Raw genomic sequence first — 11,917 nt, 5'->3', positions numbered from 1 at the left:
TGTCTTCATTATATTTATTTGCCACGAATTCGAAGGGCAGCCACTGAATTTCAAAACCAGTGGAATAACCATGGTCTTTCAACACAAGGTGGGCAAACTCCTCTTCAGCTGTGGCAAAGGGGCATAGTCAATAATGCAGGAATCCATAACCCAACTATGAATGGTATTTGGGACATAGACAGTGACTTTGGTATTGATAACACATCACTCTCAGAGTTACAGACAAACAATGCTGTTGTAGTTCCATCAGTTAACATTACAGTCAGTGACAGGACAATGGATACACTTCAGCAGACTTTTGATCCATTTGAAGATGATGGAAATCATGGTATAAATTTATTTTGCAACCTAGTGCATTTCCTTGAGAGGCAATCCTAAAATCATAGCCCCAGAGTACACAAAAAGAAAACCCCTCTCAACAGATATTTTATGATTTGACAAAGACTAAGGACACATTCACATCAACAGAAAAGGTAAACAACAAGATATTTACTTACTGTAGTTGTGTAATGCAAAGCAAAATGGAGAACTAGATCTATCCTTTGTACAGGGTGTTAAGACATTCATCAACGTGATTCTGTAACCTCAAACTGTCATGTTTTCATTTTACAGCCATGTTTCTTACTTTAAATGTTCAAACAAATTGTTACCAAAAAACAGTGAAACTTGTATGAAACTGAATTTTATTGAAGTTTTCAGCTCTGGAGAACTCAATAAATTGACTGAACTATTACTTATTTTAACTACTTATTGTCGTTGAATTGGATGACTTAACTGACAACATCAACATCAATACATCATCAGTGGATCTCTGAGAATATAAGTCAGGAGGAGAATGAAGAAACACAGAGAGCAGAAGAAAAAAAAAATTCACATTTCACAGAGTACACTGACCCACTCGAACAAACTGCACTTTTTTAAATAGTTTATGTTTAAACTGTATAACAGTAAAACAGTTAAAGTTTTACATCTTGATTTAAAAAAAGTTTACTCCAACAATTCAAAAGAATATAAACCACTGACACTTTATTCTCAAAACTTCCCAGTGTAGAGCATCACGATGCAGGAAGGGAAATAAAAGAGGGAAATAAAATTGTAAGCTTTACAAAATTTCAAGGCTGAATTTGATTTTACAGTTTGATACAATTATATTGAACAACATTAAAGCATAACTTATTGGAGAATTTTGATGGTTTATCAGATTGGTAAAGGCCCCACTTTGTGAAAAAAAGTTCACATTACGATCTGTCAACATAATACCAGTGTGTAGATCAGTTTTAGAAAACAATGCTTTACCAAGGGCATTTTAATTGTCATTAGGGTTTATGTCAGGTCATTCAGTGAATCACTTTTAGTTTGCTTATTCAGTTAGCCAGAAAGTAAAATTCGGTAAACTCTCATAATTTTGTAAAGAACAAAAATACTTGGAATGTGTTTGATAAATGGTCTATGCCAACACAAGTAATAAATATAAACTAAAATACTAAAATAAAAAGTAAGGAGAAAATGAAAAGTATGAAATCAGTTACATAAACACTGACAATCAAAAGCTGGCAGGAAGTGGTAAGCAATACTGTGGAAATCAAAACAATTTCCCAATGAACTTATTTATCAATGAAACCAAGTTACAGTAAAGTCTGTTTGGTTTCAAGATGGCTGGCAACCTATTCTAGGATAGAAATACAGACTTTCAAGCCCATTTTAAACTTACTCCACAATAGGTCTCTGCGCTGCCTTCACTGAACTTAATGACAATCAGGCCTGTACTGTAAAAATATGTTATCACCTTATTGTTTTAACAAAGATGCAACAAACGTGTATTTTTCGATCAACAACACTGTGGAATGATACCTACACCAAAAGCACTGTTTTGGGATTATTTGAATACTGAATTACATTTATGTATATGGGTGCTCAATGCTGAGAGGGAGGCCCGCACATAAATTAAGCTATGCCGAAACCATGGGTATTGCCCAATGCAAAGTCCATGTGTTCCTGAAAGTCTCTGTAAGAGGTGTGCAGTGGTAACTTTAAGCAGTTGATACAGGTGTTTGCAATTGGCAGTTTAGAGGTGGTTCCTGCATCATACTCTTGGTGAAGAAATTCAATTGAAGGCTGTGGAGAGAAGCCCATTGGTGGGACAGTATTGGCTCCAGTGGCAAAGGTGAGAATTGTCCCCAGCTTCTGTGTTCCCTCTTGATCTAGAGAAAAAGCAATACATCAGAAATTAGATTTAAGATAGAAGTAGTAGTTGAAGTTTCAAGTGAGAAGATATTTCAGTTCATAATAGAAATACTTAAAATACTTCTACAGTAACCTTCTGCATCTGCTAGGTAGTCTCTCCAGAAAGGGACAACAGCCTCTTCAGCATGCCTTCTGTTGCTGCCAACCGGAGAAAGTCGGATGGTAAAGAGGCTGTCAACCAGGTCAGCTGTGAGGGTTGAAGGAGACCAGCATAGCAGGGGATAAAAACTCTCCGGATGAGCTTGGATTTTGTCCAGCACACCAAGTGTTCTCAGTCCATCCCGAAATCTGAGTGAAAATCACAAGTGTTTTGTTTGTTGACTTTTAACAAAACGTTTGTTTGTATATCTTCACATGTGGCGGATCAATCAAATCATGAATCTAGGAGTATAAGCCATATTAAAAACTTCACATGTATTGTACTACAACATTAATGGCATATGTTAAATTCATAGATGTGAGGGTACCTAGTAACCTGCCAAGGTACACCCAAGCACACCTTGTCAATTCTTGTGGAGGGTAGGTATGGTCTAGCAAATCAAATCAAATCAAATCAAATTTTATTTGTATATCCCAAATTCACAAATCACAGTTTGCCTCAGAGGGCTTTACAATCTGTACAGAGACGACACCCTCTGTCCTTCGACCCTCGATTCGAGTGAGGAAAAACTTGCCCCAAAAAAAAGGCCCTTTTAACAGGGAAAAAAAAATGCGGAAGAAACCTCAGGGAGAGCCACAGAGGAGGGATCCCTCTCCCAGGACGGACAGACGTGCAATAGATGTCGCATGTACAGAGCAGATCAACGAGATCACAATGTACACTTAAACAGAAATGGCCCACAAAACAACCCTGAACACAAGGCAGTCTTCATGGGACAAGCAGAAAACTGAGGATTAAAATGTACCTCTCAAAAGGACCACGCACTCTGTGTATCACTTGGAACATCAGGATGTCATCCACAAGCAGATTCTTGTCTTCCAACCTCTGCAGTGGCCTCAGGCAACCAGCATTGGCCAAATACTCCTCAAGTGGCTCTGTTGTTGCTGGCAAATCTTCAAATGATTTACACTCTGTGACCTTACAGTAGATGGAATAAACAACAACATTTGAAAGTGCTGTAATAACATGTCTTACCCTCTACACTAGTCAATAGTGACATGCACATACACCAGATCATATTCTTAAACTGAGAAAAAAAAGATTACCCTTCTAATTTTTTCGCGAAGGTCACTATCCGCAACATCTTTCAAAACTGGCTTAGCCAATTCTGGGCCATCAACAAGGCAAGAGAAGAGAGTTGGGGACAGGAAGCCTGCTGGAGGACCACCGTGTACAAGGCTTACAGCGATGGCTCTGCCTGCAATGAAGTACCTGTCCTCTCTCATGGCTACAGAAAATAAAATTATTATACATTTGAAAGTGCATGCAGCCAAAGACTATGCAAAAACCTGTACCATCATATAAAATATGTATACTTTATATCACTACATTATCTGGAGTTAAGCATCTCAGTGACATCATAACATACCAGTACTGTTAAGGGCCAAGTTCATTTTGCCTTCTTCTCCCTCAAACATTGGAGACTGGGGCAAAGCTTCTATTAGAAGTCTTAGAAATTCTCTTCTTGGTCCACCCAAGTCCACAGCCTCCTCAGATACTCCCATATCATCAGAAAACCTGACTGAAATAGTGTGATATGGATCGTATGTCCCTCGTTTAAAACCTCTGATGGCTCCATCGAGGACTGTGGAACGGTTAATGTTGAACTTGCATTTCCTGTGATGGTTTATTTTTGATGCAAGATCTTGCAGAATATCTCTTGCTGGCACAGAGGTACCTGTGGTCATTCTGAAACAAACAAGATACATGCAAGTAACACACACTAGTCTTGAATGCATTACGTGTGTGTTTGTGTAGAATAGTGGCTTGAAAAGGACACCCCCTTATTTGTTTTGACATTTACTGTTAGTACATTGTTTAATTTGTTTATGTGTATTTATTCACAATTAGTTATTGTGGCTCTAGGGAAAATATAGAGGCATTGCAATTACAGGGTTTCACCACAAGAGGGAGTTTGTGGTTTATGGTCACTCCCGGGTCAGCAAATGTCAATACATGCTTGTATTGTTCACAGGAAGTTAAGACAGGTAAGCAAGGGACAAAAACTGTGAATTAGTGTTTCTTAGTGTCAGAGTGACAGGAAGGTTGGCCGTTCATACCATTGTTGGTTGTGTTGATTTCAGTTATGGTTGATAGTTATACTGCGCTAGCTTGTAATATAAACCTATAAACCATGTAACCAATAGGCAGGAGCCACAATGGGTTTATTACCTAAAACAGCATTTTGTACTAACCTGTCACCCTGCAGGCTTGCTAGGATAGCCTGGTTCAATTCTTCTTCATCGGACGACAAGTCAGACAGTGCAGCCATCACTGAGAGGTAGTTGTCATAGTTTGCCGATCGATGCTGTGTTGAGGTAGAGGGTAATGCAGAACAATGACTTGCTGGAGTGCTGCTTTGGCAGGGTGAGCTTCGGCTATTTTGGTAAGTCAGGACCAGAGTTGGATCAACTGAAGTTGCTGATGAGGTAGAGGGCTGACTGGTGGAGGGGCAGATTTCCAGTGAGCTTACAGGCAAGTCACTAGAAGAACTGCTTGCTAAAGTGCTGCTGTGGTTGAGGGACATAGTGCTTTGGTAGGTCAAGACAGGAGTTTGAGTGACTAATGCTCCACACCCAGGTGATGAGGCAAAAGGGTCAACTGCAGAAGCACAGTCTGATAGGGAAGCAGTCGCTGGAGTGGCGAAACAGTCTGAAGACCTATATGAGTGTCGGTCTTGTCTTAGAGATGAGGAGCGCAGCTGCCTTGCTGAACCAGTGTTTTCTTCACCATGGTTGTCTTCACTGCTGTAGCCTGCAATATCATCCTTGGAAAGAAGAAGAACGAAAGAAAATAATTACTGCCCATGCTTTAAAAGTGAAATCTCCCATAGAGCATACCCTCTTCATTTTAGCTCTCAGTTACATGTGTGGAGAATGTAAAAGTACAAACACCACATTGTAAAAACACTCTGTTACAAGTTTAAGTCCTGCATTAAAAATGTTTCTTCACTAAATGTGTGTAAATATATTTAGGAAAATGTACTTCAGAGTATTCAAAGTAAAAGTACTCATAGCAGTAAAATGCCCCCTGTGACTGCTGTTCTATTCTATGTGATATCATGAGATAATTGTGACTTTACTGTTGGTTCAGGTGGAGCTCATTTTTAACTATTAACTAATGATTATTTTCATTATGGATTATTCTGCTTACTATTTTCAGAGTCCAAAGTGACACCTTCACAATGTTTGTTTGGTCCAGCCAACAGTCCAAACCTCAACATTATTTATAAATATATTCAAACGATTTAAAAATAGCTTCTCTTTTGGTAATGGTTATTAATTTGTTGTCAATTCGTTTTTTGCCAATTGCCTTATTGATTAATCAAAATCATTGTTTCAGCTGCACTTTTATTAACAATTGGGTAGTTACATTTTTTAGAAGAGTTGAAAAAGAGAGAGAGATCTGCAAGCCAAAAAGCTCCTGTTTTACAGGGGTTTTTGCTGTGTAGATTGACATTTCCTCAGACTTTTGGAAGAGCATTGTGCATGCCACACAGCAAATAAAACTCTTAAAATGGGATCTTTTTGGTGTGCGTACATCTCTCTATGTCAACTTTGCCTAATATTTTGCAATCCAGTACCCATTCCATTGGATATAGGAATTTGCATGTTCTCTTCATGATCTTCTAATTCAGTTTAATTTGTAACAAAATGGATTTTATAAGCTTTCCATATGTTTTGTGTAACAAAACTACTAGATAGTAACTAAAGCTGTCATACAAATGTAGTGTAGTAAGAAGTACCACATTTCTCTCTGAAATGTAGTACAATAAATATACAAAGTGGTATTAAAAGAAAATACTCAAGCAAAGTACAAGTTCTTCACATATGCACTTAAGAACTTTTCTTGAGTAAATGTACTTTGTTACAGTATGTTCCACCTCTGCAGTTAGTCCAACTAAGCAGCTGTGGATTCATTCAATTTCTATGCTTAGATTTAACACTTTCGAACAGGCATTCCCACTCTGCTCTACTCTGTACAAGTTAAAAAGTCACATACTTCTGTAAAGTGTTCATAGTTGCAAAGCTGAAAAGAAACTTTAAGAACAGCAGTTACGAAGGTCAGAGGTAACAGACAACTTCATGCATGCTTGTTTATGGGTTAATATTATCATTACTGTCACAATGTTCTGCAGGTTATTTCAGATGTGATGTAACATACCAAAATTGGCTTTGATGGTCTGATGTAAAGGGCTTTTGATTTATATACTTTAAGGATGAGAACTGCATCCAGCTCCTGTCCAGCATGCAGTTTTGGCGAAATCAATCTGTTGCCACATGCCATCAGAAAATCAAGGCTGAAAAACAGTGGATAAAATTGCAAAAGGTTAAAAAAAATACTTTTTTGAAGAGGACAAAATGCACAAGACACACTGAAACTGATGCGTTGACCATCCGTTTTCCATTTCCTCTTTGAAGAAAGACAGTTAACCAGCAGCCAGAAAAACATAAATGAGGAATTTAAGCAGTGCCACAAAATGTAATGTATTAGTATGAATAATGGGCTAGTATAGTTTAGGTTTTGTCTGCTGTATACAAAATCTTATTTCATGCAACTTTCACCACTGGAAATGCCAAGAGATGTCCTTTAAATTTTTCAGTTGAGTAACATCACTACATCACAGTTTGGTCTTGATGTAATAAAATAAATGTGCTTACCTCACATCAGCAGGGATTTTTTCTCTAAACGCATCCCTTATTTGTTCTGCGACTGTCTTCTGATCCCAGGATTTGTGGAATTCAAAGCCGTTCAATATATGTCCATTTTCATGCAACTTTTGCTTTGTGCGATGCTTGACGACGACACAGCTTGATGGCCTTGGAAGGAGGATGATATCTTTGTTGAAAGTATCGTGATAATGTGTTTTGGCCCTGGAAAATCAAGCAGACATTACATTTGATATGTATTCATCCTCATTGCATTCTGATCTCATTGACCCATAAAACATAACAACATTTAATAAGTAGTAAACGTTGGCAGTCAGTCATTTCATCATGTATGCCCTATAACATTGCACTTAACCAGTGACAGACAGTACATTACCATATGATACATTTAATTTAACAAACTGATGTAGATGAAGAACACAGAAGTAGAAAAATGAAAAATCTGTCCTACAATGAACCATACTAACACTTTTTTATCTTAAATTAGGCACTGTGAATATCTGTGAGGGTTGTTACTGTTAGGCTTTACACGATCAGGATTTTTGGGGCAGATCACCGATTAGTGAGTTTAAATAAACCAATAACCGGTCACGATTATAGAAAGGCGGTTTATAAATGAGGATGCTGTTAGGAAGTTTTCTGCTTTGTTCGATCCATACTCCCTGGTGGGATACACTGATGCAGATGCTTTAATAGGGGCTTTTAACAGCCATTGCCTGGACATTATAGACGAAGTGGCACCTTTGAAATCAAGCCATGTCTCACATAAAAATCATTGTCCGTGGATTGATGAACCTATTAAGTCTCTCCTGAGAAACTGTCGAAAGGTAGAGCGCCTATGGAAATCAACTAAACTTGAAGTTCACAGGATTCATCTGAAGGAATTGAGAGCCTCCTTAAATGACACCTTAAGAACTGCCAGAACCCATTACTTCTCTCAGCTAATATCTTTGAATAAGAAAAACCCCAAAATCCTGTTTGACACCATACACTCCATAGTGTCCCCTACCGCCCCTCAAATTCCCGTGTTTTCCCAAACAGACAGTAATGCACTCCGCACTTTCTTTGTTGAAAAGATCAGAGATATCAGGGGAAACACCTTACCACCATCTTGTTATGGGTCTGCCTGTGTATAGTCACCCCCTCACACCTCATTTAACCCAGTAACATTACATGATGTCTCTACCCTACTTGATAAAATGAAACCCTCCTCCTGTCCTACAGATGTCCTCCCTACAGCGCTGTTCAAAAAGTATTTTAACTCTATTGGCCCTTGTATTGTTGATGTGTTTAATTTATGTCTTTTAACTGGAGTTGTTCCCTGTGTCTTTAAACATGCTATTGTCGAACCAATACTGAAAAAACCCAGTTTGGATCCATCACATCCTGAAAATTACAGGCCAATTTCTAAACTCCCCTTTGTGTCAAAAATCCTCGAAAAAGTGGTGGCAGAACAACTCACTGTACATTTAGAAAACCATGAGATCTTCGATAAATTAATATATTCGACGCATGCCCCCCACCCCCCGCAAAAGACCACAATGGAAGAGAGAATTGAAAAAGACGGCTTGCTCTCAACCGACCTCCCTTTAAAAATAAAGGTTAAATAAACAACAATGCGCGATTTGCATTGACATCTCGAAACCTCCCGAATGGGGCCCCATGTCAATCAATCCCACCTCACGTTCACCTGTGTGATGCAGTGTTGCCAACTTAGCGACTTTGTCGCTATATTTAGCGAGTTTTCAGACCCCTCTAGCAACTCTTTTTCAAAAAAGCGACTAGCAAATCTACAAATCTAGCGACTTTTTCTGGTGTATTTGGAGACTTGTGGAGACTCTGACGTGAAAGCACGTATCGTTCAACGAGCAGCGGGTGCTGCCGTGCCAAAGCACCCACAGCCGGTCTGTGGGTGCTTTGGCACGGTCAAGATTAGGAACTGAGGAGGAGTGAGGAGTCCTCACACAACAGTCCCTCCCGGCTGCAGTCAGAGCAGGAGAAGTTCACCCCTCGCGTCCAGACTGCGAGTCACGCATGCGCGAAGCCGACGCTGGCTGATCCCTTTGAAATGTAAAAACGGTAACATTGTTATGTGAATTAATTCACATTCGGTTAGTTTGCAAGCTGAGCTGGCCGTGACCGACTCGAGTGCGGCTCTGCCTGGCCACTGCCATGGACGCGGTTATGGTCAGCAACAAGTTACAAAAAAAAAAAAGTGTCACCTAACGTTAGTTGCTGTCCTGTCCTCCTTGCTTTGTTTGTTTGTTTAGAGCAAAACAAACACGTCTCATTGGTTTAAATGTGTATTTTATGTCTTTGTGGCGTTTATGTTTTGAGCCCTGTCACTATGTGACGGACAATAAAGTTTTTTGAATCTTGAATCATTAGCTAGCAACATCATCACTAGCAAACAAACATGTCGGTGCCGTGGAACTTCTTCAGAGTAAATGAGACAGATAAAACACAAGCCATCTGCAATCTATGCAACGGGAGCATCTGCAGAAAGTTTCAACACGACAATGACGTCATTGATCGGATCGGTGAATTAAGACATTACGGCCGATCTGATATAGCCGATGTGATCGGCGGAAAGCCTAGTTACTGTTACTGTCACTTAGGTCTGAACCATGTCACAGTGGCCTGAAGATGTGGTCTATGTTGTATTAAACAAAAGTTCTGACAATATTTTGATATGGACTGTCTGCACCAGCAACTGCTGAATGCTGTTCACTTTATCTCCTTGCATTAGCCATTGCTATACCATCTAAGACCTGAACAAAACCTTTTAAGACTATGCTAGTCTGTGTGCTGCTGTGGACGGGGTCAGCAGATAAGCGTATTTTAGACACATAAAAAAGACAACCCTAACAAAATCAATATCAATTTAAGTGTACGCTATATTAAGAATATATTTACCGCTTTACCTTGTGTTAAAGTTAAATCGCTTGTGAAGTCACTCTCTCCTGGTATTCTTAATATAGCGTACACTTAAACATTACATTGATTTTATTAGACTTGCCTTTCATTATATGGCTAATAAATGGTTTGTTGCTGATCCCGTCCACAGCAGTGTACAGCCTAGTTTGCATGCTTGTACTTCCACCTCCTTTAGTAAATTTGACTCTGTACACTTACCTTTTTCTTGAACGGGAGTTCCAATTGCCGAAATGTGTCCGAGTCTGATATCGCAAAGACTGTCCTCCACTTTGGCCTTGTGTAGCGTTAGCGTTAGCTGCTTGGCCCATTGAAACGACTTGAGAGTTGGCAGGTCTGAACAGTTGCCTCATTTCATTTTCCACCGTGCTATGTGTAGAATTATGTGCAGAGCCTGTCACCTGACGCTCAAGGGATGAAGACAATGATGTCACGGTTTCTGAAGTTGACAAAATGTTCCTCAATACGCCAATGGCTTGCTGCAGAACACGGGAATCATTCTCACCCTCCATGCTGATAGTAACCTTAACATGACCCGTTTGTGCTTCTCAGCCAATCACAGCGCAGTAGACGTTTGACACAACCATTACAGTTTGACACAACCGCCTGAATTGGAAAATGTTTGTTAGACCATTATTACAAGATTTATAAAGCTTCCGACACCTTTTCCACTGTCACATTCAAGCACTCTTGAAGCATCTCACAGCTGTGGTAAATTATATATTTATATACATATGTACACACGCTCAAAATAATTATTTCATTTCATCACATCACATTAAATCAGATGTTATTGTGCTATTTAGGGGTGTAACCATGGATGTACTAAGAAAAACGGTAAACCAGGGTAAAATTTCCGACAGTAAAAGTTACCGTTTACGTTTCAGTTACCATGGTAACCGTGGTCGATAACCACGGTGTGAAAAACTCGCGAGAGCTTTTCTCAAAGTCTCACTACGCAGGCGCAAAGTGCAACGTGCGTTTGTGGTTTGTTGTGTATTGAAGTCATGATGGAGGGAGGACAGTTGCTGCCTTTGGGACATATTTTGGCTACTATACGATTGCCGAGGGACAGTTTAGTCGAAGTCTGCAGCTCTGTTTGAACGTGCGAATACGATGTTTATCACAACTTTGGCGACTCTTCCTGCGTTCATTTCAGCTCCGTTGACCGGAGCAGTATCTACCGGTGGCAGACGACACGAGGACAGACAGAAGCTTGATATATATGATTTTGAACTGTTTTGATAAGGTTTTGGCTGTGATACTATTTTAATATATAATAAATCTATATTTAAATATTAATCTTGGTGAAATTACTTCAGTTTATCAATGTATCGGTGTTTTTTCAACATTTTGAAGACATTTTAAAAATCCCAGTGTACACCAATAACCATGATCATTTTGGTCACTATTACCATGGTATGAAATGTTCATACCATTACATCCCTATCTATGATCAACCAACATTTTGCCTGTGAATATTCTCATTCATCCAGGTCATTGAAGGCAACTGGATTTGTTTATATGTACTTGAAATACATAGAAATAAATCCAGCAGCCTTTGATTCAGTTTCCTTCAGAAAACCAAAATTATGTGACAGCATTCTACAAAAGGATGAAAATTCAAAGGAAAACCCAAACATTTCGTTTAAAACTGTGTAACCAGTCTATAAGTAGACCTGGCATCCTGTAGAACCTGGCCGAGCCACTATGAAACAATCTTTATGAAAGCAATGCAGTTACAATTTCAAGTGGTTTCAAACTCTGAAAACACCACATTAACATTCAAGCGTTTAAGGAGTAACCCTAATTTATGCTTTAAAATGTGTGTCAAACGTGCAGATTGTTTGATACCCTTTCAAAATACCATACCGAATATTCAATACAATATATTGTGATCTGTCAACAC

At 39.1% G+C, this 11,917-nt stretch overlaps 1 protein-coding gene across 1 annotated transcript; it reads right to left on the bottom strand.

Annotated features, from left to right (window-relative positions):
- Nucleotides 1-719: 719 nt before the first annotated feature.
- Nucleotides 720-10,273, bottom strand: LOC311251207 (G2/M phase-specific E3 ubiquitin-protein ligase-like). The gene is made up of 9 exons (XM_084343568.1): nt 10,210-10,273; nt 7,066-7,278; nt 6,569-6,704; nt 4,600-5,171; nt 3,774-4,093; nt 3,451-3,632; nt 3,150-3,322; nt 2,318-2,532; nt 720-2,201 (listed from the first exon to the last, which is right to left on the bottom strand). The coding sequence occupies exons 3-9, from the start codon at nt 6,689-6,691 to the stop codon at nt 1,945-1,947; spliced, it is 1,842 nt and encodes a 613-aa protein (XP_084199694.1). The 5' UTR covers nt 6,692-6,704; nt 7,066-7,278; nt 10,210-10,273; the 3' UTR covers nt 720-1,944.
- Nucleotides 10,274-11,917: the final 1,644 nt, after the last annotated feature.

Source organism: Pagrus pagrus (assembly GCF_965226575.1).
Source record: "Pagrus pagrus genome assembly, chromosome: 2".
Taxonomy (NCBI): domain Eukaryota; kingdom Metazoa; phylum Chordata; class Actinopteri; order Spariformes; family Sparidae; genus Pagrus; species Pagrus pagrus.
The sequence above is the reverse complement of the archived record's forward strand: the minus strand, read 5'-3'. Positions and strand labels throughout refer to the sequence as shown.